The sequence below is a fragment of the Peromyscus leucopus genome, chromosome X (assembly GCF_004664715.2).
Source record: "Peromyscus leucopus breed LL Stock chromosome X, UCI_PerLeu_2.1, whole genome shotgun sequence".
NCBI lineage: Eukaryota > Metazoa > Chordata > Mammalia > Rodentia > Cricetidae > Peromyscus > Peromyscus leucopus.
The window spans coordinates 108344684-108372174 of NC_051083.1; the positions used below are offsets into that span (position 1 = coordinate 108344684).

The following is a 27491-nucleotide window of genomic DNA, read 5'->3' on the forward strand; positions in this document are numbered from 1 at the left end:
CTCCTGTGGCATAATGAAAATTTAGAGGAAGAGATTGTTAAAATTATAGTATGAGGCTCAATTTTTTTCTGCTTCTTTCTCCTCCCCTTTGTGTGTGTGTCTGTATGCTAAGACTTTACATGTGCTACATTCCTAGCTTTAATTTTCTCATTTTTTTTGGTCTTAGAATTCATGCCAAGAATAAAAAGTGTTGTGTTTAGTGTCATTTGATGTACTAAGTGATTTCTCTGTGTTCTCATGTAAGATGTAATGTGATACACATGATTAAGTACAGTTCAGTTTTATTTGTTGAAGGAGAAATCTATTTTCCTATTTCAAAACTTTTAAAAAAAGATTTATTTATTTATTATGTATGCAGCATGTATGACTGCAGGTCAGAAGAGGGTACCAGATCTTATTACAGATGGTTGTGAGCCACCATGTGGTTGCTGGGAATTGAACTCAGGACCTCTGGAAGAGCAGTCAGTGCTCTTAACCTCTGAGCCATCTCTCCAGCCCCTCAAAACTTTTAAAACTATACAGAAAAGTATATATAGAACTCTTCCACAGACTCTGCATCCTACAGTCATGTTATCATCCCCTGTATCCTACAGGCCACTATAAGATATTCGGTTTTTTTTTCTTATTTCTCTTTTTGTTATTCTTCTTTAAAATTTTTATATGCATTGATGTTTGACCTGCATGTCTTTGTGAGGGAGTCGGATCCACTGGAACTTGAATTACAGACAGTTCTGAGCTGCTATGTGGATGCTGGGAATTGAAACCAGGTTCTCTAGAAGAGCAGCCAGTGCTCTTAACCACTGAGCGATTTCTCCAGCCCTATAAAATATTTCATACATTTCCCCACTTCCCTTGCTCCACCTCCCGAGAGTTTCTCTGTGTAGCCCTGGCTGTCCTGGAACTTGCTCTGTAGACCAGGTTGGCCTCAAACTCACCCCTGGTTCTTAACTCCTGAGTGCTAGGATTGAAGGTGTGTACCACCACCATCCAGCCCTCCCTTGCTTTCTTTAATTTGCCTCTTTTGGGTTGTGATACTTATCAAACCCAGGGCCTTGTAGCTCTAGGCAAGTTACACTACTGCTGATTTATATTTTAAATATTTAGCATTTGTTTTAAATTACGTTTTTATTAATTGCATGTGTGGAAATGCTTGTATGCCCATGCATGCCATGGCCTTTGCTTGAAGTTAAGAGAACAATTTGCTGGACTAGGTTCTCCCCTTTCAACATGTTGGTCCTGGGGATCTGGATTGAACTCGGTCTTTTGGCTTAGCAGGAGGTGCCTTACATACTGAGCCATCTCATCAACCCCTTTAGAATTTAATTTAATTGAGATACTTCCATACACACACACACACACACACACACACACACACACACACACACACACAGTTATTTCACAACCTTTTCCCATGTGAATGGTAGTATGTTGATAACACTGCTTTATGAAGACCTTGATAGTAAATGCTAGAATACATAGGATGTTGATTTTTTTTAATGATATGTGGGTGGAACTCCTGAAAGTAGTCTTTTGTTATGGTACCACAGTTGAATCTACCAAACTAACTTTTGAAGTATTTTATGATCTACAAGTTATGAACACTATGAAATACTAGATTTTCTAGTAGCTAAGTTAAAAATGTGCATAGTAGTGAATAAATTCTTGTAGCTCTGTAAATTTTGGGAGAGAAATGTACAGATAAGGAGTTGCTAACATTTGTTGATTACCATCTCATCCTTGTGACAAAATAATGTGACATAAACAATGGAAGAAAGACTGATTTTTTTTTTGCTGTTTTCAAAATTTCAGTTAATTGTAAGAAGGGCATAAAGAAGCCTTAGCAGCTCACCTTACAGCAACCAGAAAGCAGTAGTAGAGAGAATGATGCTCTTTCTAGTGGGCTTCCTCCTTCCTCTTTTATTCCTACTGGATCTGTAGTGCATATGGTGCCTCCCACTTATGGGTGGGCCTCCCCACTCCCTTAATTCTTTCTGGAATGCCCTTGCAGATACACCTGGAGACAAGGGATTACTAATCTCCTTAACATTTTTCTGTCCAATCAAGTTGACAATCAAGATTAACATTCACAAAGTAGTAAATTGTTGTGGTTTTCCAAAGAAGGTTACATGAGATTAACCTGTGTGGAGACACAATCAAGCATGTTCAAGAAAATGATATATAAGCAGCATATTTGGTAAATGCCAACAGAATAATTTATGTGAAGCAGCTGGAGAAGAAAAGTTTTTGTTTTTTTTTAATTGAGAATTATTAATCAGGAGAGCTAAGCACAATCATTGATGGGTGGAGTAGGATGACATATTTATCACGATAAAAAGCATTTTGAGTACCTTGACCAAAGTTAGAACTACAGACAGACTACAGTAAGATGAGAGATCCTTGCATATGAAGAATCTGCTTATGTGTGGTTTTTCCTAGTCTTGTTACCTTATTTAGTAACTGTTTTATGTGTGTATATGTGTATGCGCGCATGTGTAGTAGATCATTACAACACTTGTTTTGCTGTAGAAGAGTTTCTAATACAGGTGGTTCTTTTCCTGACCAATGTCTTAGCAAACAAGTCATTGGTTCAACGGAGTATGTCACAATATCAGATAACTCAACTAACAATCTTTCAGTGATTGTAGATTTCAGGTTTACTGCTGTATGCTTTTAGGCTAATTCAAAGCATAGGCACATTAGTTTTTACTGCATATATATTTTAAATAATGTGTTCTAAAATATTAAATGTCTGCTAAGTTGTTACTTTGCTTCCTGTCTTAGAATGCAGCTAGTCCTTTCGAGGATGTTCTGCAAGATGCTTTAATTGGTTTATTGTATTTATGGTGGCTTAGAAATAAGATAGCCTTTTGGTTTTAGATGTTCTAGGAAGGTTTTAAAAAGTCAAATCATCTTGGCTCTGAGATTGGGAGGTAGTTTGTTTGCATATACTAAAGTACATGGTATATACTCATGGATATAGATAGGCAGTGAAAATGCAGTGAGTTACAACACAAAATGTAGAGTCCCTGGTGAGGTCTAGAAGCAATAATCTAAGCACACACATATAATACTTTAATATCTTTTTAATGAATTAACCCTTTTTTGAACTTTATTTGTTAATGTCACTTTGAGACTGTCTTGCATAGTATATTTACATTGTAAGGAAATACATTTTCAGAAAATTTTACATTTTGTAATCCATAGCTGAAAACTCATAAAATAACTTCCCTTTTCCTTTTTCCTGTATCCTTGGTAACTACCACTCTTTCTGTTTCTGTGGATTTTACTGCATCTTAATACCTTATGCATGGACTCATGCAGTATTCGTCTTTTTGTGACTGGCTCATTTCACATAACATAATGTCCTTAGGGTTCATTTGGTTGTATGTTATGTGACAGTTCCCTTTTTAAAGATTTAATAGTAAAGAGTCTATTGTATTTATGTAGCACATTTTGTTTATCCATTCATCTGTGGAAGGACATTTGTGTTAATCTACCTCTTGAGTAATGCTAATAGTGTTACTATGAATGTGAGTGTGCAAATACTTATTCAGGCATCTGCTTTCTGCTTTATGTTTGTACTCAGAATTCAGATTAAAGAATAATACGATAGCTGTTTTCAGACACTGAGGAAGTTCTATACCGTTTGTTTTATAGAGGTTACATTTTGAAGTCCCTGCAGCAGTGCAACGGGTTCTGATTTCTTCATATTTTTACTAATGTTTCTTGTGTGTGTGTGTGTGTGTGTGTATTTATGTAAGTGCACTCGTGCACATATGTGGGGAGGGCAGAGGGTAGCCTTAGGTGTTATTCTGCAAGTGCCCCCCTTTCAATCTTACACTGGGGCCTTACACTGTCTTGGAGCTCCCCATGTTGTCTATGTTGACACACCAGGAAGCCCCTGTCATTGCTTCCCAGTACTGAGATTATAGATGCATACCGACATAACCAACTTACAACAATTACAAAATTTATTATTGTGTGTGCCACACCATGTGTATAAGGTCAGAGGAGACCATTGGGGAGGTGATTCTTTTCCAACCTTTAGGTGGGTTCTGGCCATAGAACTGGAGTTGTCAGGCTGGTACAAGCATCTAGCCATCCTCATGCCTAGCTAAAAAAATTGTGTGTGTGTGTGTGTGTATGTAAAATGTGTGTGTTGCAGGTACCCACAAAGGCTAGGTGTTGGGTACTCTGGAACTGGAGTTAGAAACTGTTGTAAGCCACCTAATGTGGGTGCTGGGAACTGATCCCAGGTTCTCTGCAAGCAGCAAGTAGTTTAATCCTTGACCTTTCTCTGCAGACCCATGCACAGCCTTTTTATGTGGGTTCTGGAAGTTGACCTCAGATCCTCACACTTGTGCAGATACTGTCTGAGCTGTCTCCCCGCCCTTGTTTTTAAATAGTAGCTGTCCTAATTGGTTTGAAATTATACCTCATTCTAGTTTTTTTTTTATTTGATGATTAGTGATGTTCAGCAACTTTGCATATACTGGTGGCCTTATTATCTTTTTAGAAATACCTATTCAAAGAAGTCTACCAAATTTTAAAACTTGAGTCCTGTTTTGTATTATTAAGTAGTAGGATTCTTTATCTATTCTGGATATTACCCCTTTATCAAATACACGATTTGTACATAATTTCTTCTATAGATGGGCTTTTCACTCTGATTGCACAAAAGTTTTAGTTTTAAAAATCCTTGTTGCCTAATTTCTCTTTTGTTGGCTTTACTTTAGCATCATTAAAAAAACAAACAAACTTGCTAGTTGTAATGCCATGAAACAATCCCTCTTTTCTAGAAGAAATTTTACATTTTAGGTCTCATAGGTGTTCAATCCATTTTGAGGTGGTTGTTGAGTGACTAAGTGTCCAACTGGGTTCTTTTGCATATGATTCTTGGTTCCCAAGCACCATTTGTTGACTCCCTTCCTTTTGTGGAAGATAATTTGATGACATACAGATGAGCAGCGTTTATTTTTAGGCTCTAGATTGTAGTCCACTGATTTCTTTTTCTGTCTTTGTGTCAGTACTGTACAGTTTTGGTTACTGTTGTACAGTATATAAATAGAGTGTTTGGTAGATTATTTTTGAAACAAGGTCTCAACTATGTATCCCTGGCTGTCCTGGGACTCTCTTGATCACACTGACATCAAACTTACAGGGATCTGCCTGCCTCAGCTTCAGAGTGTTGTAGCATATTTTGAAATCAAGCAGTATGAGCTGCATAACTTTAAAAATTGGTTTGGTTGCCTGGGGCAATTTTAATTGTGTGAATTTTAATAAGAATATTTGTCTTTGTGAAAAAAAAAAAAACAACAAACTGTTGCTCTGATTTTGATAAGAATCTGAGCTGGGTAGGGGGTGGGGGCGACACACTTTAATCCCAACACTTTCAAAGGCAGAAGTAGGCAGATCTCTGAGTTTGAGGCCAGCCTAGTCTACATGGTAAATTCTAGGACAGCCAGGGCGCTTACACAGAGAAGCCCTGTCTCAAAAAAACAGCAGCAACAACAAAACCAACCAACCAACCAAAAAAAAAAGAATTGCATTTTATCTGTTGGCCCCATTAAGTATTATAAATATAATCTTAATTTTTTTCAAACCATTAATATGATGTCTTTCTCTTTGTATTTTTAACTTCTTTCAGCAGTATGTCATTTTCATCATACAAGTCTTTTGTCTCTGTAGTTTTTATTCATAAGTATTTTATTCTTTGGATGCTACTGAAGATGGAATTACTTTATTAATTTCTGCTTTGGGTTGTTCATTGATAGTGTATAGAAGTAAAGGGAAGTGTGTGTGTTGATTTTTGTATCCTGAACTTTTCTGAATTCGAACTTTTTGTGTTTTCATGTGTGGAAAATTTGGGGTTTTCTATAATAGAAGATCATGTCATTTGGGAACAAAGATAGATAATTTTACTTTTCTGATTCACAAGCTTATTCTTTTTCTTGCCCATTTGCTTTGACTGTCACTTTCAGCGATACTATGTTGAATATAAGAGCCAAGAGTGAATATCTTTGGCTTATTTATGATCTTAAAGAAAGCTGTCAGTCCTTTGCTATTGTGCATAGTGTTAGCTGGGAGCGCCTCCTGAATTTCCTTATAGCCCTACTTTGTTGAGGCGTTCCCCCTGGCAAACCTTTATCTAACCGTGACAAATACTTTTTTTTTTTTTTTTTTTTTGGTTTTTCGAGACAGGGTTTCTCTGCGAAGCTTTGCGCCTTTCCTGGAGCTCACTTGGTAGCCCAGGCTGGCCTCGAACTCACAGAGATCCGCTTGGCTCTGCCTCCCAAGTGCTGGGATTAAAGGCGTGCGCCACCACCGCCTGGCGACAAATACTTTTTGTCCGTTAATATGAACATGTGCTTTTTGTTTTTGTGTCACATCAGTTTTGCTTTTACAGACTAATAGTTTAAGGAAATCAAACACATTCTTGTAAAAATCAAACAACTAGAGATGTATAAATAACTAGTTCCCTTTTGCGCTTCTACTCTTCTTTCTCCTAGTTTCCTTGTTAGTTTCATGTGTTAACTTCTGGTAATTTTTCCTATTTACCCATTCAATATATTTGTGTATGTGAAACCAGTATTGCATTCTAAGAGTAAATCCTCACTTGTTATGGTGTTACAGTAATCCTTTTTGGGTATAATAATCCTGCTGTTGAACTCTGATTTGCTAGTTAGTCATTTTTAGACATTCACATTGATATTTATTAAGGGAGTTCATAGCATTTTCTTGCTTTCTTTCTGGCTTAAGCTATTTAAAAAAAATTATTGTAAGCTGTGGTTAGAGAGATGGTTCAGTGGTTAATAGCACTTGCTGCTCTTCCAGAGGGCTTGGTTTGGTTCCAATCACCCACATGGTAGCTCACAGCCATCTCTGACTCTGCTTCCAGGGGATCTGATGCTCCCTTCTGACCTTCACACGCTCCTGCATGCATATGGTACACAAACATACATTCAGGCGAAACATCCATATGTTTAGAATAAAATTAAAAAATAATTGTAAACTAGGCATAGTAGTACATGCATTTAATCTCAGCACACAGGAAGCAGAGGCACATAGACAGGTATATTTCTTAGTTAAAGGCCAGTCTCTACATAATGAAACTGTCACATACCCCCAAGTAAATAAAAATGAAACCCAAAATTAAAAGCCTAAACCTTTCTCTTATTTTCTGTAAGGTGGTTTTACACATTCACTTTATTGGCTTTTAACATACTCAACCATATCTTAGTTATAATGGTTTCTCCATCTTTATGCATATTTTAAGATACATTTAATGTTACTTTTTGATACCTTGAATGAATAACTGGCAGCTTCTTTTTGTTACCGAAAATAGATTTTTTTCATTCAATATATTCTGATTACAGTTTCTCCACTCCTAACTCCTCCCAAAATCCTTCCCACCTCTCCACTCACCCAAATCTACACCCTTTCTTTCTCACTCATTAGAAAAGAAACAGGCAGCCGGGCGGTGGTGGCGCACGCCTTTAATCCCAGCACTCGGGAGGCAGAGGCAGGTGGATCTCTGTGAGTTCGAGGCCAGCCTGGGCTACCAAGTGAGTCCCAGGAAAGGCGCAAAGCTACACAGAGAAACCCTGTCTCGAAAAACCAAAAAAGAAAAAAAAAAAAAGAAAAGAAAAGAAACAGGCAACTAACATAGCAATAAAATATACTAGGACAAAACAAACTAACAAAAACAGAAAAAAGAACCAAAGAAAAAATATAAGAAGCACATACAGATGCTGAGACACACACATTTGTACACACAGAAATCCCATAAAAACCAAAAGCAGAAACCATAATATGAAAGTAAGACTTGTAAGGTTTAAAAAAAAAAGCCCAGACAAAGCATTATGGGACAGAACCCTCAAAAATACCATTGAGTTTGTTTTGTCTTGGCCATCTACTGCTGTGCATGTATGGTGTCTTTCCTTAAGAGTGGTTTAAATACCCAATGAGATTCTACTGGAGAAAACTAATTTTTCTGTTGAGAGTGGTTGTCAATTGGAGATAGCGTCTGGGTTAGGGATGGTAGCTTGTGCCTACTTCGCCTCTCAGTGCTGGGACCTCATCTGGCATAGAACTGTGCATGCTTTCCATGAGTCACTGTGAGTTCATATGGTATCAGTCCTGTATCTAGAAGACCTTGTTTCCTTGGTGTCCTACATCCCCACTGGCTCTTAAAATCTTTCTGCCTCCACTTCTGCAGAGTTCTCTGAGCCCTGAGGGGAGGGAGGGATTTGATGGAGACATTCCCTTTAGGACTTAGTGTTCCAAAGTCTCTCATTTCCTGCACATTGTCCAATTGTGGGTTCTGTTTGTTCCCATTTACTGCAAGAGGAAACATCTCTCAGTATAGTAGAATGTCATTTCATTGCTACGTTCCTTTAGCAGAACAGTAGTACTATTTGGTTTTCCCCTAGGTGCATGGCCTATCTGGTCTCAGGTTCTTGGCCATCGAGCAGTGTTGGGCATGGGTTTCATCTCATGGGGCGCACTTTAAATCCAATAAGGCAGTGGTTCCAATCTGGTTCCAGTCAGGTAGAGGTTGGTTAATTTCACAAGCCTTGTGCCACTATTGCACCAGCGCATCCGTTCTTAAAGATGATTTATTTTTATTTTATTTCATATGCATTAGTATTTTGCCTGCATGTATGTCTGTATGAGGGCATCAGATAGTCTGGAACTGGAGTTTCAGCTGCCAGGAGGGTGCTGGGAATTGAACCCTAGGTCGTTGGGAAGAGCTGTCAGTGCTCTTAACCACTGAGCCATCTCTCCAGTCCCAGCACTAGCGTATCTTGCAGGTGGGTCACCACTGTAGATCGCAGGGTGACTGGGTTAGTGTTTACCTGTCTCCTCCGACAGCAGCAGTTCAGTACCATGAACACTTAGTAGATGTGAAGGCTCTAGGAAGGCACCAGCTTGACTTGTGTTCAATGAGTTATGTAGATGTTGTGTTCAACAATAGGGCCTTATCCTTAGATTGTGGAGAGAATCCAATAGCCTTGGCAATTGCCTGGGTTGTTTGGGGCTTTCCATGGGGCCCCCTTGGTCAATTCCTGGCTCTGGAGGTTTCATTTGGTGAGATGTCTAAATGGCGCTTTGTCTCCACTGTTATTTGGTGATTCCATTTAGATTTCTTTGATATACATATATATCTTAAGAAGCTTCTACTGTATTAGGTTTCTGTACAACCCCTCATGGCCTTCAGTTTTAGCTTCTTCTTGGGGTGTTAGGGATTGAATCTACGGGCTTGTATTTGTTAGGTAATTGGCCTGGAAGCCTTTGATGTAATCTATTGGGAGTAGGTAATATCAGTGTTTTTGTTTCTTAATTAGCATACAAAGTAATGGACCTCATTGTGACATTTTTATACAGACTTTGTTCTTGGCAATCCATCTCTTCCGATCCCTCCCTTCCACTTTCAGTAATCTGCTTTCTTTCACCTTTTGTGTCACATGTTTTCTAGTAAACCTTCCACTTCCTTGAAACTTCATCCTCTCCCTCAGTACATGACCTGTCCACACCTACATATACATATATGTATAAACTAAAACCATGAGCCTGCATATGAGAGAGATTGTTATTTTGTCTTCCTAATTCTGGATTTTACCTCACTAAATACCATAAATACCATAATGAAATTATGGTATTAAACCATAAAGGAGAGAGGTTAAACCTCTCTCCTTTATACTGCAAATATTCTATGAAATCAGAATTTAGATTTTGCTTGAAATCTAGGTAAGACTATTTTGTCTTCATCTACTTTGCCATTGGATTTGCTGTTGCCTGAAATTTTCTGTTGAACACGTAATGTCCAGCATGAAATAAGTAGTCTAGCAATGCTTGATTCTTGATTGAATAATACTGTATATCCTTTATTAGTGTTAACATTTGACTTTGAAATACCTTGTTGCAAATTTGTTGTTTATATCTGTAGATATCCAATATCCTAGCTAATTGAAATCTTGATACCCACTGTAATACATACTTTTAGTGGTTTACTTAGAATGTCCTAGTATGTTGGAAATGATGTTAATGTGATACATATTTAAATTAACTAAGTTTAAAAAGCAAAATATATCTGATGTTTTAGTGAGGTTTCTGATATTATAACAAAATGGCCAAGTATTTTTCTAAAATTCCATTTTTGTTAATGGTTTTAGGGTTGTCCATGATGGTTTAGTGCTGTTACTTTTGGCTGGTGCTGAAGTAGCACATCATAATGGTAACATGACAGAGTAAACCACTTACCTCAACATGAGCCTAAAGGCAAAGTGACAGGAGAGTGCCCTTCTATAAAGTGGTTTATTTTGCACATTGAATTTATTGTCTTTTAATTTATATCCCCTTTGATGAGCACTCCCTCAGTGACCTAAAGACCTGGTAATAAGACTTATTTTTTACTACCAAGCCTTTAGCACATGGACCTTTGGGGGACATTTGAGATCCAGACTATAACAAAACAGTGATGAATAGGCGTTGATTTTTTTTTCACAATTATTAGCTGTTGATAAATTATTCTTTCTCCTTTTTTTTGTTGAAGCAGGGTTTTAATATGTAGCCCTGGCTGGCCTGCAACTTGCTGTGTAGACCAGGCTAGCTTTGCACTCACAAAGATCTGCCTGCCTCTACCTTCCTAGTGCTGAAATAAAAGGTATGTGCTACTATGCTTGCCCCTAGAAAGTATTTTAAGGTAATAATATATGATGAAACTATTATTTTGCTTGTGCTATTTTTTTATTAGAACAATATGATTTCTTTCTTTTTTCTTTTTTTTTTCTTTTTTTCTGGTTTTTCGAGACAGGGTTTCTCTATGTAGCTTTGTGTCTTTCCTGGAACTCGCTTTGGAGACCAGGCTGGCCTGGAACTCACAGAGATCCGCCTGGCTCTGCCTCCCGAGTGCTGGGGTTAAAGGCGTGCGCCACCACCGCCCGGCCGAACAATATGATTTCTAGTTCACTGTAGTTTCTTAGAGCAAACTGGGGAATTAACAGGCTTAAAATTTTTAAATAACAGATTAAAGCTTTTAAGTTTGACCAACTTCAAAGATACATGGAAACTGTTTTGTGTGGTTCATGTGCAGGGTTCCAGTCTCTGAGATGGGGAGGTAAAACAAGTATACATCAGACAGTGCATAATCCGTGGGGTCTCTAGGAAGGAGTTAGACATTTTCCTTGTGGGACCCCTGGCTCTTACTCCCTTAGTTAAACACAAACCAAATAAAATAGTACTTAATTCTTACTAAAGTTCACAGTTACATACATGTTTCCAGTTCTGTATGGCTTTATTTAGTTTCTATATAGCCATACTGTATCTATGTAAATTGCCTCAATTACTCCTTTCCTTCCTTCTGAAAAAAGCTAGTCTTTAAAGACTGTTATATTGGATTTATGTGCACCATATGCATGCCTGATTCTGGTAGAGGCCAGAAGGGAACTGGAGGTACAATTAGTTGTGAACTTCCTGACATGGGTGCTAGGAACGAAACCCAGGTTCTTTGCAAGAGCAAGTTCTCTTAACTGCTGAATCATTTCTCCAGCCCCATAAAAGTTAGTTTTGAAGTCTTGAGACCTTTAGTGTGTTTAGTTTATCTACTTAATTATTTTAGAAAGGCTTTTTTCTTTTGGAGTCTTAACTTCCTTGTTACTACTTTTAAAGATTGTAAGTGTAGATATGGGGTTTATTCTTGAGTTAGGAAATGTCATTGATTCTTTGTAGATTTCTTTAAAGTATACCTTCTCCAGATTACCTGTTTCTTCACTCTGGATCATGAGCTACCCTTATATGGATTTGTTAGGATTGATCCACTTTGGAGAAAAGAAAGTACATTTGCAAATTATGTAGTAACTACAATGTGGTATCAAGAAACTTCTAGATTCAGAATTTACTACTGGTCAGAGTACATACTATCATTGCATAATTTGTCATTCTTTGCGTCTTATTTACTCAGAAGAATTTGGCACAAATTAGGGAGCCTGCTAGAAGGAAGAAAAATATTTTGAAATGAATAAAATTTAAAGGTCATTAATCATCAAATTGGCAGTACATTTTTTTCTCCTTTTAAAGGTATGCATTTGTATCTAATTTAAATGGTTAGCTTTTCATTTCTTACCCTGTATACACAAAGCTGCCATATGACATTTAACATAGGATTGGTGGTAACTTTCCTGTTTTAATCAACATCAGATTAACTGACAGACTTCAGAATATAGCTAGGCCAATATAAAGGAAACCAACCTTTGCTCCTGTTAGTCTTCTGTAAGGAAGTTTCTGTTCTGGACTGGAGATAACAACTCAGTAGAGTGCTTGCCTGTCATGTCCAGTGCCCTACGTTAAATTATAAGAAAGAAAAGTTGATGATAGGAATCAGTTTTTATGTGCTTAACTTTTTATGATTATGGACCTGAAGTTAGAATGAATCAGATTTTAGTAACATAGTCTTGTAATTCTTCAGCTTTAAAAAATTTCCCCTGGCTATATATCCAAATGGCCTTAAACTTGTGTTCTTTCTTCTTCTGCTTTAGTCCCTCTGGTACTAGGATGACAGGCTATGCCACTGTGTATGGCCCTGGGACCTCGTAGAAATTTTGATAGATACATTTCTCTGTGGGCTCCCTTCAAGGCCAAAAAACAATTCTCTTTTACAGTTTAACTTTTCTTGTACTAACAATAAGATTGTAAGTTAAAAATTGAAAAACCACTCACATGTTGGTCACTCTGTTAGCTGCTTTTGCATTTCCTGTTTTTTTTCTCTTGTTAGTATTACAAGCAGTTTATAGTGTATAGTTTTTAAATGTATCAAATTTTATCCACATTGATACAAAGTCATAAGTAGTTTCATTGTGTGAATGTTTCATTACTTACAGTCACTAATCCATGGTTGGACATTTAAGTAATTTGTAATTTTGAGAGCTTGTGTTATAGTGTCTGGCATTTTGGAAGAGTGTATGCATATCTTAGATAATATTAGTGAGTAGAAGACTGACTTTGGGGATGAGCACTAAGATAAGATGTGTGCATGAACTTGCAGTTTCAGCTGCTGAAGAGTTTTAGTGATTGAATTAACATATCAGATGCTTAGGTATTCTTTACCATATTTCCCAGTAATCTGTGGATTCCAAGTGACTGTGTTAGTCCTGTGTCTGTTCACTCTGTTTGGACCACTTGGGACTGAATTAAAAGTCATTTCAAACAATTATTCTACAAGGATAATTAAACTTACTCTGATTTTTTTAAACAGTATCACACAGTAGCAGTTTTTTTTTTTTTTTGCTTCAGTTTGGTGGTACAATTTAAGTGAATTTTACAAATCCGTTTCTGTAGTTGAAGATGTAATTATTTCTATTTATTTGTGTTGATTTACATCAGTAATTAGTTTCTTCATGTGTTCCGAACTGGAAGCCCTACCTCCCCTCTTCCTGCCATGTGTGTTTGTCTGTGGTGCTGCAGATGGAATACAAGTGCCCTGTTGTGTAGTACAACCCAGCCCCAGAAGATGTTTTTGTTATTGAATTTAACTTACAATCTAAATTGGAATAACAACCCATAAATGTACACTAAATATAGATAACCTTTTAATAAGAAAAAGCAGAAGCTAGTTGCTGCTGATGGCCCTTCCATGGAAAATAGTCACGGAGACATAATGCACGCTTCATGTCTGTGCTCTGTCTTCCCCATTTGTTGGGATAGCACGTCTTTTATAGGAGTTACAGAGAATCTCTATATGTGATCAAGACCTCAAACTTTTTCTTTGATATTGGGTGAGAGCTCCACCTTGTGATCTTTGAGCATATATATTTTTTAAATTGATAACCTACAGTAGTTCAGAAATGATTGGCCTTTTAATCTTTTATACTCTTACTTAAGTATTACATGTTCTTAATTCTCATGGAATCAGGCATATTTAAAGACATTTTTGGTGGAGAGGCAGTGTAGTGGAGACTGAGCAGAACACTGTGCACTTGCTAGGCAAATGCTCTGCTATATCCCCAGACCTCTTTCTTACTTTTTTGTTTTTGTTTTTGTTTTTTTTTTTGTTTTTCGAGACAGAGTTTCTCTGTGTAGCTTTGCGCCTGTCCTGGAACTCACTTGGTAGCCCAGGCTGCCCTCGAACTCAGAGAGATCCGCCTGCCTCTGCCTCCCAAGTGCTGGGATTAAAGGCGTGCGCCACCACCGCCCGGCTCTTACTTTTTATTTTAAGACAGGGTCTCACTAAGTTGTCAAGTCTGGGGTACCCTTGAACTTGGGATGCTCCTGCTTTGTGCATCTGAGTGCTGGGATTACAGACCTATGCCATCAGACTTCAATGAAGACATTATTTTGTAAATTTTGTAATCTGTCTTTGGGAAAAGCAAGTTGTATTTACATGCAGGTGTAGACATTTAAAATAAAAAGGAAACGTTCTCAACTTTTTGCTTTTTGAAACTTTGATTTCTGAAAACATTCCCATTGGCAACTCTACCTACTGTGTTCTCTTCTAAATCCCAAAGCAACTTTGTCATGTTTATTAAGTTAGCTAATAAGTTAACCAGATGATTAAAAATAGCAAAAACTCCTGGGCATGGTGACTCACAACTTTAGTCCCAGCCCTTGGGAAGGAGGAGCAGGTGCATCTATGAGTTCGAGGCTAGTTTGTTCTATATAGTACTTGCAGGATAGCCAGGGATATATAGAGTGAGACCCTGTCTCATATATGTATATCAAAACATTTCCAAAATATATGGAATTTGTCATTTTTAGGTTTAAAAGGTATATGCTTTCTTATAGAAATCATTGTTTTCCTATTTCTTGTATAGGTAGTTCCATAGGAAAGATCATTGTTCTGTTCACTTATATCATCGAACAATAGTTCTGGCCCCACGGTGTTTGTTGTGAAGTGCTCAGAGACGTAGTGACAGCATAGATGGCCACTTACTATATATTTTTGAAATCATACCACCCTAATGTTCCGACGTGTTGGTTGAGAATTTGTCCGTGTGCCTTTACAGTTCCCTTAATATATAGTATACTTTTTCTTTTTAAACATTATCTAGGATATTAGAAGACAAAGATATATACTATAAGTGATGATAAACATTGGAGATACAGACTATAGGTACAGTAATAAAAGCTTGGTTAACACTTAACGGTCTTGGAGGGGAACAGTAGTTTAGGGCATAGGGAGACCATACTAATGGTAGGTATAATTTAAGATTTTACAATATGAGAACCTTTCAGATAGAAAATAAACTCAATGATTTTTGCACTGTGAATTTGTTATGCTGTCCACAGAATGTTCTTTTTCTTTTCTTTTCTGGGACAGAATTTCAGGTAGGCAAGTTAATCTTAAACTCTGTTTAGCCAAAGATGACCTTGAACTTCTGATCTTGCCTCCACTCTCAAGTTCTGTGGTTACAGGCATACAGCACCATTCATGCTACATAAATACTTCTTGTAAAGAATTTTTTAAAAAAAATTACCCTGACAATAGTGTAAGCTAGGAAATAGTGTTTTGAACATGTATTTAGCAATTGATGTTTGTTATGAAGTTGATAAATTGATGGGGAAATTGTTTGCTCCTTTTCTTATGTCTTATTTTCTTTCTGTCTATGGACGTAGAACTCACTGTGTAGCCCAGACTATCCTGGAACTACAATATCTCTTGCCTTGGCCTTTGAATTATAGGTTTGTAGCATCACACCTAGCCTTTTTCCCTTGAGTCTATTTTACTGGAAAAGGTCACTGGAATTTCACCAGTATGGTATATTTGAGCATTTATAAGATATATTTAGCTCAACCTAGTTTAAAATTATTTTTATTATTACATGTATTTACAAGTATGTGTGTATAGGACTATGTGGTGGTTGGTGTGGGCATGCTTGTCTTGGTGCATATGTCGAGGTAGTTGGACAGTTTGAGGTGGTCAGTTTTATCTTTCCTCCACATATGTCCCAGGGATTGAATTCAGATCATCAGGTTTGGTTGGAGGTGCTTTTACCTACTGAATCATCTCACAGGCCCTCATCTACTTTAGGTGACCATCAAGTACTTAGGTTCTCTCGTAAAGACAAAATCAAAACCAAATCATAAGACTGAAAGCTATAAAAGATCTAGTGTGGTGTATGTCTATAATCTTAGTACTCGGGAAATGAGTCTGGAGGATCAGGAGTTCATGGTCATCCTCAGCTACTTGGGGAGTTTGAAACTAGTGTAGGATATATGAGGTACTGTCTCAAAACCAACCAACCAACCAAGCTGTAAATAAAGTATGGTTAGGCTAGATAGCTCAGCAGGTAAAAGCACTTAATGTTCAAACCTGACAACTTGGGTTTGATCTCTGGAACCTACATAAATACGGGAGGAGTCAGCACCACAGAGAAGTCCTCTGACCGCAACATGTGACACATACTCATCTATGCACAATAATAATAAATAATAAAGATTTTACATTTTTAGGGTAAGACATTCAGACATTAGCTTTAGCCTGTTGCCCCACCACCCCACCCTTTTGTTATGTACCAGTCATTTCATAGCAGATTATCCTTTCATTTAGGAGATGGAACTGTGGCCTTCAAACCTAGAAAGTAATTCCTTTCTCATGCACTTGGTTACAAGTGTCATCCTTTTTGTTTGAGATATGTTCTTGCTATGTAGACTAGGCTGGCCTCAAACTCATGACTGCTGGAGGTATAGGTGAATACCACCATAGCTAGCTACAAGTGACATTCTCTCTTTTTTTTCCCTTTTTTGTTTTTTGAGACAGGGTTTCTCTGTGTAGCCCTCGCTGTCCTAGAATTCACTCTGTAGCCCAGGCTGGCCTCGAACTCCCAGAGATCCGCCTGGCTCTGCCTCCCGAGTGCTGGGATTAAAGGCGTGCGCCAGTGCTGCCTAGCATAAATTTGAGCAGATTAATGGAGAGAAAGAGAGAGCACGAGAGTGGGAGAACACGAGTGCATGAACAAGCCTGAGGCTAGAGAGTCATGAAATATTTTAGAGAAAACTATGTATGGTACAAACCTCTCTATTATGTTATTGCTGTAGATCTGGTAAGAGTTCTTAACATCCAGCCAAATGGAAGAGAACAAAATACAAAAAATACTTATTTACTAAAACACATTAAGAGACACTGGGGAATTTAGCTTTTGACTATGGATATTTCTTGATGTTTGTGGTGTATTTATAATGAATATTTTCTCCTCTTTAAAGGAAACATCTTTCTTAGAGGAAGCACACTGTCATTTTACTCATATAAATATATGAATATATTTCTGACATTGGGGTGTTCCAGAAGATGATAAAGAAATGATAGCAGCTCCAGAAATACCAACTGATTTTAATCTACTACAGTAAGTACATTATATTGTAATAACATTTAAATATTTGGTTTTTTTGATATGGTAATTTTGATTAAATTGCTTCTCCTGAGATCTTATAGTTATCATGTGTGGTTTGAAATTTTTTTAATCATTAGTCATTAAATTTTTTTAGTACTTCTGTAATATTTTGGATCTATTTTTAAAATTTACATATGGTACAATATACTATTGTTTTACAAATATCTATTTTATTTTCAGTTATGTCTATGTGCATGTGTCTGTATGTGGGTATGTGCATGTACATGCAGTTACCTGTCAAAGCCAGAAGAGAGCATCAGATTCCCTGGAGCTGGAGTTACTAGGAAGTGAACACTGCAAGAGCACTATATGCTTTTAACTACTGAGCCTCTACTATAATTTTTTGATGTGCAGTTCTGAGTCCATTGTTGGTATTGTAGTATGCCTTAGTTACTGTCCTGTGCAGTGGAGAGACACCTTAACTATTATGAAAGAGACACCATGACTCTTAGGAAAGAAGCATTTAATTGGGGGCTTGCAGTTTAGATGATAAGTCCATGATCATCATGGTGGGAAGCAGACTGGCATGGTGCTATAGCAGTAGCTGACAACTTTACATTCTGATCTGCAGGCAGCAGGCAGCGAGAGGAGATACCGCTCCTGGTGTGGGTGTTTGAAACCTCAAAGCCCATTCCTCAATGACACACCTCCTCCAATTAAGCTACATTTCCTAAACCTTCTAAAATAATGTCAGTAACTGGGCAACAAGCATATGAGCCTTTGGGTGCCATTCTCATTCAAACCACCACATAGTACTAGTTGTTTTGAGAGAGAATATCAAGATTATTAAAATGTTGTCTTTTGTTAGTAAGGAATAATACCATATATTCACATTTAGGTTGCCATATCAAGTTTTGTTTTTAAATCAAATGAGGGTAAGATATCTCAATCATTTGTTACAGAAACAAGTTATATGCATATTGGTCTAAAAAAGATGTTTGAATACTTGACCACTCAGCCACCCACCTCCATTTCCCTATCCCGTGTTTAATTTTACCTACATTCTTGAGGCTGAAGAGATGCCTGGTGGGCAAGAGGACTTGTTGCTTGCAGAGCCTCCAGGTTCAGTTTCCAGCACTCATATGGTCACTTAACAACTAACTCTGGTTCCAGGGACACCTTCTTTGGGCACTAGGCATGCACATGGTGCACAAGCATATATACATGCACATAAAAACACTAATACGTATAAAATATAAAAACCACTACCTATACCTTTAATCTGCTTTTATTGTAATTATCCTTTGCTTTATTTACTCTTTTGGTGGGGAATGATAGCTCTTGTATTTCCTTTTTGCTAGGAGTAAATTGTATGCCACCATGCCTGGATAGCAAGTTCAAGGCAAGCCTGAGGTATATAATGAGATCTAGGTCTCTCTGGGCTATACAGTGAGACCCTATCTCCTGTTTGTGTAGGAGTCATATATGTACATAAATGTAGAGTTGGGTGTGTGAGTGGTTTTTTGATAAAGGGTCTCACTGTGTAGCCCTGGCTGGCCTATAACTCAATGGAGAGAGATTTGTTCACCTCTGCCTTGCAAGTGTTGGGTTTAAAGGTGCATACCACTGTGTCTGTGGATAGTAGCTGATTTTATATAAAGCAGCAGTTCCATGAGGTGTCTGAATTAAAAGTGAGCCTTTAAATTGCCCATAGATCTGCTTGGCTGTGTTTTACATAAACACAATTTCCTTTTAGATCCTGTTAGATTCTTTATGAGAGTTAATTTAGTAGGAATGTTTGGATAAACATTTTGACTATAGTAGGTAGATACCATTGTACATGGGAGCCAGTTTCTACCTTTGTTAGTATGTAGCTTTTCATATTTTTAATAATTTTTGTTTGGTGGAGATTATGAGCCTATTGGAGTTTTGATAATAGTATGACTTTTCCTTGAGGTTCTGGGATTAAACACAGGACCTTATGCATACTATTGTCTACTATTGAGTTATATCTGTAGTCTGCAAAATTACGTTTTTGTTTTGAGACAGAGTCTCATGTAGGGTAGGCTAGCCTCAAATTTACTACGTAGCCTCGGATGACCTTTAACTCCTGAAACTCCTACCTTCTCAAGTTCTTGGGTTGCAGGCATATACTACCATGCTCATTTTTATGCATTTCTAGGCATTAAACCTAGGGCATGCTAGACAAGTATCCTGCTAACTGAGTCACATCTTCAGGCCAAACTGTGATATTTTAATCACAGTGTATATTGGCTATACTTTAAGGTTTCTATGGAAAAATAGCATCTTTAGTGAGACATATTCCAAGTCTTGAATTCTTTTTTGTTAAAGGAGTTACTAAGCCAGGTTTAGTGCTAATGTACCTGTGATCCCAGCACTCAGGTGGAGGCAAGAAGATTGAGAGTTTGAAATAAAACTGGGCTACATAATGAGGACTTGCTTACAAAAATAAAACAATCCCCCCAAAGCAAATTCTTGTTAAAGATGTATAGGACAGTGTAAGGAATTAAGACAGGTATTCCTGCTTTTATGAGCTCTTAAAGTTAAAAAGCAAAACATATGCAATTTCTTATGTACATCAAAATTAAAATCATTAAAAATTTTATATTATAGATTAGAGTATTAATGTAGAATACTTTAAATCATATGGATCTGCAATAGGATAAAGGATAATGAGGGTTGATGGGAGTAGAATAAACAGCATTTGCTTGGAGATGTGTGATGCTAGGGCTAGTGAAGGACAGAAGATTCAGCTCTCGGATATTAGTGGGTGAGTCCTGTTTCCAGCCATTGACAACTTAACTCACCAGTTTTTGTCAACATATTAATATGTCATTTCACCTATGGTAGTTTACTGTTCATTTGGTCTTAAAACATAAGAAAACAATAGAGTTAAGGTAGACTTGAGGAGGGTCTGTTTGGGGGTTACTTTAAATTCGCATTTTGATGACTCAATTTGCCTTTCTTCAGAGTGTTTTTTACTTCTATGACTTACTTATTCTTGTGGGTTAGATAGTTTGGAGGAATGAGAATGTTATTGGGTCTTTGATTCTTCTGTGACCATTGGAATATTGGGAAGACTAATGTTCACAGATTTTTAGCAGTTACTGAGCCAAGAGTTGGTGTTGCCCAAAGTATCTGGGGAGAAAAGAATATAATTTATGTATGAAGGTATTTAAATAGTTTTTAATTTCTTTGCCGTACTATATGTATTTATAGAAGAATATCAGTGAGAACCATCTTTTAAATTTCATGGTTAAGATTATAGTAGTTATTGAGTTCTTGGTGATCAACTCTCAGAACTGGTATTTATTACAGGCCATTTCCTTTCAATATGATATTACATAGTATTCCCACTATCTTCAGTACAATGTTTAAATTACTTTGTAGGTAAGTGCTATAAATAGTAATTTTTCTCTAGATTTATGAAGTATTTCTAACTCGACAGTATCTGTACAGCTGGTAAATATTACAGGAATAAAAATGGAAATAAGAGAAATATAGATAGGAAGGGTTACTTTTATAAAGATAATCTTTCCCTTTGGTACCATTATTTTAAGCAGAACTGACTATACATTTGCACAGTTTCAGTGATCATGCCATTATCTTTCATGGGAGCTTTATTATAAAACCTAATGTTATGTAAATACCAATGTATATCTTGCTTTAACTATTTAAATTGGGTAGGGTTAGTTTATACATGATCACACACAGCATAAAGAACCACGCATGTTAATTAAATTTTATTTTAATTTAAACCAGTTTCGTTTGTGTGTGTGAGAAAATCCAGGTTATACAAAGTATCCCCATCCCTAATAAAAACAAGGGCTAGGTTTTTCAGACTGTAGTTTTATATGTTAGAGGTTGAAGAGAATTGGAAGATTTTATTCTTCCTGTATATATTGTATATTGTGTTATAGATGAGAAGACTGAGATATTATTTCTACAAGATCGCTGTTAGAATTGATTCTCCTTATTAATTCACTGCCTTCATTAAGAATTTTGAGCATTTAGCATAGTTCTCTATTGTATTTTAATTGATTTTGTGTGTGTTCAGAAATACATGTTTGTACTGATATATACCTATGTATATATTTTATGTACTTATGTGTATATATATATATATATATATTGTTTTTTTGAGACAGGGTTTCTCTGTGTAGCTTTGTGCCTTTCCTGGATCTTGCTCTGTAGACCAGGCTGGCCTTGAACTCACAGAAATCCTCCTGGCTCCGATTCCCGAGTGTTGGGATTAAAGGCGTGCGCCACCACCGCCTCTGGCAGTGTATATTTTTTTGAGTAAAGTAAAAGTCAGAGGATCTGCAGATATTGCTAAGATTATTTAATGATTTAATATTGAATGGCAAAATAGATTTTTTGTTATTTGTTTTTTATATTGTTTTGGTTTGTTTTTGCTTTTTGAGACAGGACTTCTCTGTGTAGCCCTGGCTGTCCTTGATCTTACTTTGTAGACCAGACTGGCCTCAAACTCAGAGTTCTGTCTGCCTCTGCCTCCAGAGTGCTGGGATTAAAGGCATATGCCACCACCTCTTCCCCACAGGACCCTTTTCCACATCAATAACTTTGTTTTATTTGTGAACTACTGATTTGTAATAATTCAATCATACTTTTTTATTTTAGATAATGTTAAAAAATGGAAACATCATCTACTTTTCTAAAAAAGGTTTAAAATATTTGCTTATCTTTTTGTCATAGGGAGTCAGAAACACATTTTTCTTCTGACACAGATTTTGAAGACATTGAAGGAAAAAATCAGAAGCAAGGCAAAGGCAAAGTATGTATCATTTATGTGACTTTGTTTTTTTAAAGGTGTGTGTGTGTGTGTGTGTGTGTGTGTGTGTGTGTGTGTGTGCGTGCGTGCCTGCCTGTCTGTCTGTCTGTGTGTCTGTGTGTATGTATGCATGTGTGCTCTTCTCTGAAAGAATTTCATCCTTCAAATGCAACTTGTTTTGGGGTCTCAATTGTATGACAAACCTTCTAAGTATACATGGTTCTTTATGTTTTCAGACCAAATAGCTGTTAAGTATGTATATAGTATACATGAAATTAATGATGCATTTTTGTTTCTAGTAGGTCATTTTATAAAGTATAATATGCTAAGCAAAATGTAGTATCTCAACTGGTTTGATTTCCCCGTAAATCGATTATAATGTTGTGTTGCCTCAAATATAAACAAAAAATACATAAACTTCCTTCTTCTGATACACCCTACAGATTTACCATATAGCATGTATGTATAACATGTAACATATAGCCACGTTATGCCTATTCTATTAGCGAAAATCATTTTATCCTTTGTAAATAATGTCAAAGATGAAAACTAACACAGTTAAGTTTTTGATAGAATGCAAAATTGAGAGTATGACTAAGTAACCAGATAGCTGTGGATAACTTGGTAAGTTGTTAAATTATTTTGGTGGGTTTTTCATTTTTCTGTTTTGTTTTGTTTTTAAATTATTTATTATGCATACAGTGTTCTGCCTGCATCCCTGCAGGCCAGAAGAGGGCACCAGATTTCATTACAGATGGTTGTAAACCATCATGTGGTTGCTGGGAATTGAACTCAGGACCTCTGGAAGAACAACCAGTGCTCTTAACCTCTGAGCCATCTCTCCAGCCCTTGTTTTTGTTTTTATTACTGAGTTTCACTATGTAGCTTAGGCATGCGTTGAGCTGTCTATGTAGCCTAGACTGGAATGAATTTGTAATCTTTCTGACCTACCTTCTTTCCAACTGATGAGATTATACGTGTGTACTACCATGTTTGAGTTCAAAATGAATTTTAGATTATGATTTTCTAATGACTTATTTCAAAAAAGTCTAGGCTGTATAGAACTGTGCAGTGAACTTTCCCCATAATCCTGTGATCCAGAGGTTATTTATAATTTAGACATTTAAAAGAACTTATATGTGTGTGTGCACACCTTATCTGTGGTTTTGAATTCTGTGAAAGAACACTATGACCAAAAGCAGTTTGGTAGGAGAAGCTTTCTGTTTCAGCTTAAGAGTTCCCACATTATACTCCATCATTGGGGAAAGTCAGGGCAGGAGTTCAGATATGACAGGAGCCTGGATGTAGGACCTTGTGCATAGGCCATGGAGGACTCCTGCTTACTGGTTTGCTTGGGCTGCTTCCTTACAGCACCCACGCCTACCAGCCCAGTGGTTGCACTGCCCACAGTGAGCCGGGCAATCCGACATCAATCATCAATCAAGAAAATGCACCACAGGCTGACTCATAGGCCAGTGTGGTTGGGACATTTTCTCAGTTGTGCTCCCTTCTCTCAAATGACTCTTAGCGTTTGTCAAGCTGACATAAAACTAGCCAGCACAGTGTGCGTGCATGTGTATACTTGCATATGGAATTTTGTTTAAATGGAACCATACTATGCAAACTATAACTCAGTGTACCCCAAACTCAATGAGAGTTTTCAACAACTTTATCAGTGAATATAACTATAACTGTAATGTTTAGTGACTTTATAACATCACATTTTATACATGGAACAAAAATTATTTAACAAAACCTTGGAATATTTTTTTCAGTGCCCATAATTAATTTGTTACTAATTTTGTGTGCTTAGTTCCTTAAAAAATAGAGATTTAAGAGAGAAACACAGGGATATGAATGGAAATGGCAACTTGTAAGTGTTGAAAACAAGTATATCTGTAATTCGAGTGAGCACTATGTGATTATTCATATTAAATAGCTTTTGTTAGTCTACTTTTGCCTTTGATTACAGTTGCAGGTTGAGGTAAGGGGCCTTCTTCATGGCATCTGAATAGAGTACTCTAAAGACTTTTCTTTTGTCTTGTTTTTTTTTTTTTTTTTTTTTTTTTTTTGGTGGTGGTGCTAGGGATTGAGTCAAGGGCTCTCATACACATTAACATGCTTTCTGTTGTGATATACCCCAAACAATTACATTGTAGTTGTTTTTAGCCTTATCTCTGAAATTCTCTTACTTAGTGGAAAAGCCTTTCATTTTAGAATTAGGAATTAATGATTTAGCCTCACAAAGGCTGATTCTTTTAACAAAATTAACTAACAGCAACATTTCAAAATTATGGAAATTATTTATTGAAATAATTTGTTGCTGGAGGGCTTCTCTCCAGGTTCCACCAAGCCCCGCAGTCCCACAATCCACATATAAAATAATCACTCAGACGCTTATAATACTTATAAACTGTATGGCCATGGCAGGCTTCTTGCTAACTGTTCTTATATCTTAAATTAACCCATTTCTATAAATCTTTACCTTGCCACGTGGCTGGTGGCTTACCAGAGTCTTTACATGTTGCTTGTCCTGGTGGTGGCTGCAGTGTGTCTCCCTCCTTCTTCCTGTTTCCCCAATTCTCCTCTCTCCTTGTCACGCCTATACTTCCTGTCTGGTCACTGGCCATCAGTGTTTTATTTATATAGAGCGATATCCACAGCACTTCCCCTTTTCTTCTTTTTTTTTTTTTCGAGACAGGGTTTCTCTGTGTAGCTTTGCGCCTTTCCTGGAACTCACTTGGTAGCCCAGGCTGGCCTCGAACTCACAGAGATCCACCTGGCTCTGCCTCCCGAGTGCTGGGATTAAAGGCGTGCGCCACCACTGCCCTGCTCTTCTTCTTTTTTTTTAAAAAAGGAAGGTTTTAACTTTAACATGGTAAAATTACATATAACAAAACAATTATCAAGCAAGAATTAGAGTTACAATATTAAAGAAGATATCCTATCTATCTTATATTTGTGAGTTTAAGGTTTTATATCTAACTTATCTTTTATCATAACTAAGGAAAATTGTAAGTATCTAGTCTTTAACCACATCAAAGACCTCAGAAGGATATAATACTACTTGAGAAATTAGAGCAGGATGCAAGCAACTTTTGGGAGTCTTGCAGGGTAGACAGAGACAGTTGACAGCCTGGACAGTTATCCCAAGTTATCTTGTAAAGTTGGGGTATTTGTATTTAGCCCACAGGCCTAGAGTCTCTCATTCACTTTTCTCTGTGTCCTGTAGAATGTCTGGCAGTTTCCTCTGTGAAGCAGGAACCTGAAGGACCATTTTATCAAGCAAAGTTCAGTGGCCACCTTTCTATGGGTGCTGCATGTCCAGTTGATCAAGCAGTCCAGGCAAGAACAGTTTCTTGCCCAAATGGCTATTTTTGCCCAGGTGAAGATAAACTCTATATGGAGTGTCTTCGATGCCCATCCTCCTCTCTGAAGTAAATCCAGTGCTGTCAGGAGCAGACATGTCTCATTGTCCAGAATGTCTAAATTTTTTAAACATTTTAAATGTCATATTCTGTAGGTCTTTGAAGTGTTTAAAGACTACTTATCTGTCTGAAATATATCTATGTATACCTAGAAGACTTAACATGGCTATAAATATGATTATCATAGATGACTAATTATTAATCCATTTCTTAATTATCCATTTTTTTTTTTTTTTTTTTTTTGTCTTTTCGAGACAGGTTTCTCTGTGTACTTTCGCTTTCCTGGAGCTCACTTGGTAGCCCACTGCTCGATCACAGAATCCGCCTCCTCCATGCTGGATTAAAGGCGTGTGCCACCACGCCCGGCTAATCCATTACAATTTTAAATGAGTTACATAAACATAATACCTCAAACAAGAATTGAAATATATATATACAGTATAACAAAATTAACTTCAAGTTTTTATCAATAAACTAAAATTTATACCAATGTAAAACATTTTAAACATAAACTAAAATCTATACCAATGTAAAACATTTTAAACAAGTTGTTCTTTAAAAGTAGGTTCATTAATCTACCCTTTTATCATCTCTATATCCTATATATCTATATCATATCCCCTTTTCTTTTTTAGAAAGAGATCGCATTTATAATCAACCTGTTTTAAATAAAAATATTGTTTTTTTTTTTCTGTCCCACACCAGAGGGCTCTTCTGATTTCGGACAGAAGAATCTCAACCATTTTTTTAAAATATGTCTGGGTTTATAGGGGGAGTGAGCCAATTCCACCTCTAAAGCCAGCTTGGTATATTTGGGAATTTGGGCATAGCATCTCTTACTACTTCCTGCTGGAGGGGGACGCTGTATCTTATGGGGACGCAAAGAAAATTTTAGGCCTATGGGTTAGTCCATGAGGCTGTATTGTGTGAGCCGGTTGCTTTGAAAATGCTCTGGATGTTAGATTATCTGGACCATGGTGTCATCGGAGACCTTTCAGGGGGTCTTGGCTGGTGAAACCTGATGTATCTTAAAGCAAAACCTCTTTCCCCAAGCAACATATCCTTAAGTCCAAATTTTGAAGTCAAGGTACCTTTAAAATATACATATTGGTTTAATTCAACATCTTTTTCAATCAAATTTTTTTTGTAGTTAAAAATCCCAAAGACAACACAATCCAGATTCTCTGTGTAATATTCATCTTTACGTGGCTTTTTTATATTAATTTATCTTTTTTTGTCTCTTTCAAGCCTACGTATATTTTACACGCATTGTAAATGATTTTATCTGAATCAGTCTTATTGTGAATCTATTGCTTTAAACTGTAACATTCTAAGACTGAAACGGCGCTGTGGCTGCTGACTCCACCCCTTTTAGCTTCCCAACATGGCGTTTTCCGCCAGTTCTGTGAGTTATCAAGTCTCAGAAATAGTGGGTCTAAGCTTTTATCAAAGCAGTGTGTAGCCCAGAAACCTTTTTTTTTTTTTTTAATACTTTTAGTAAAGACTAAATCTACCACACAGCATAATTTGCCGCTGGCAGACGCCTCATTCCTGCCATACTGCTGGTCAAACGCACACGGCAGGAACCCGCCAGTGTTCAAACCTGCGTTTTTGTGGCGTCTAGCTGCCGGTATGAGACATGAAGCAGGAACCTGGTTTTGGCTCTGTTTAGAATTGGTTATTAAATATTCTCAGGTTTAAGGTGGGCGCCATTTGTTGCTGGAGGGCTTCTCTCCAGGTTCCCCAAGCCCCGCAGTCCCACAATCCACTTATAAAATAATCACTCAGACGCTTATATCACTTATAAACTGTATGGCTGTGGCAGGCTTCTTGCTAACTGTTCTTTTATGTTAAATTAACCCATTTCTATAAATCTCTATACTTTGCCACATGGCTGGTGGCTTACCAGCATCTTTACATGCTGCT

General features: G+C 37.1%; 1 protein-coding gene across 6 annotated transcripts in view; it reads left to right on the top strand.

Annotated features, from left to right (window-relative positions):
- The window catches only part of Stag2 (stromal antigen 2), a 141166-nt gene that overhangs the window by 37908 nt on the left and 75767 nt on the right, over positions 1-27491 (top strand). For all 6 annotated transcript variants that reach the window (XM_028881632.2, XM_028881628.2, XM_028881630.2 and 3 more), the window contains exons 2-3: positions 17197-17336; positions 22062-22140. In XM_028881632.2, coding sequence (XP_028737465.1) covers positions 17293-17336; positions 22062-22140 — 123 coding nt within the window. In that variant the 5' untranslated portion in view covers positions 17197-17292. The remainder of the gene's footprint in view (positions 1-17196; positions 17337-22061; positions 22141-27491) is intronic.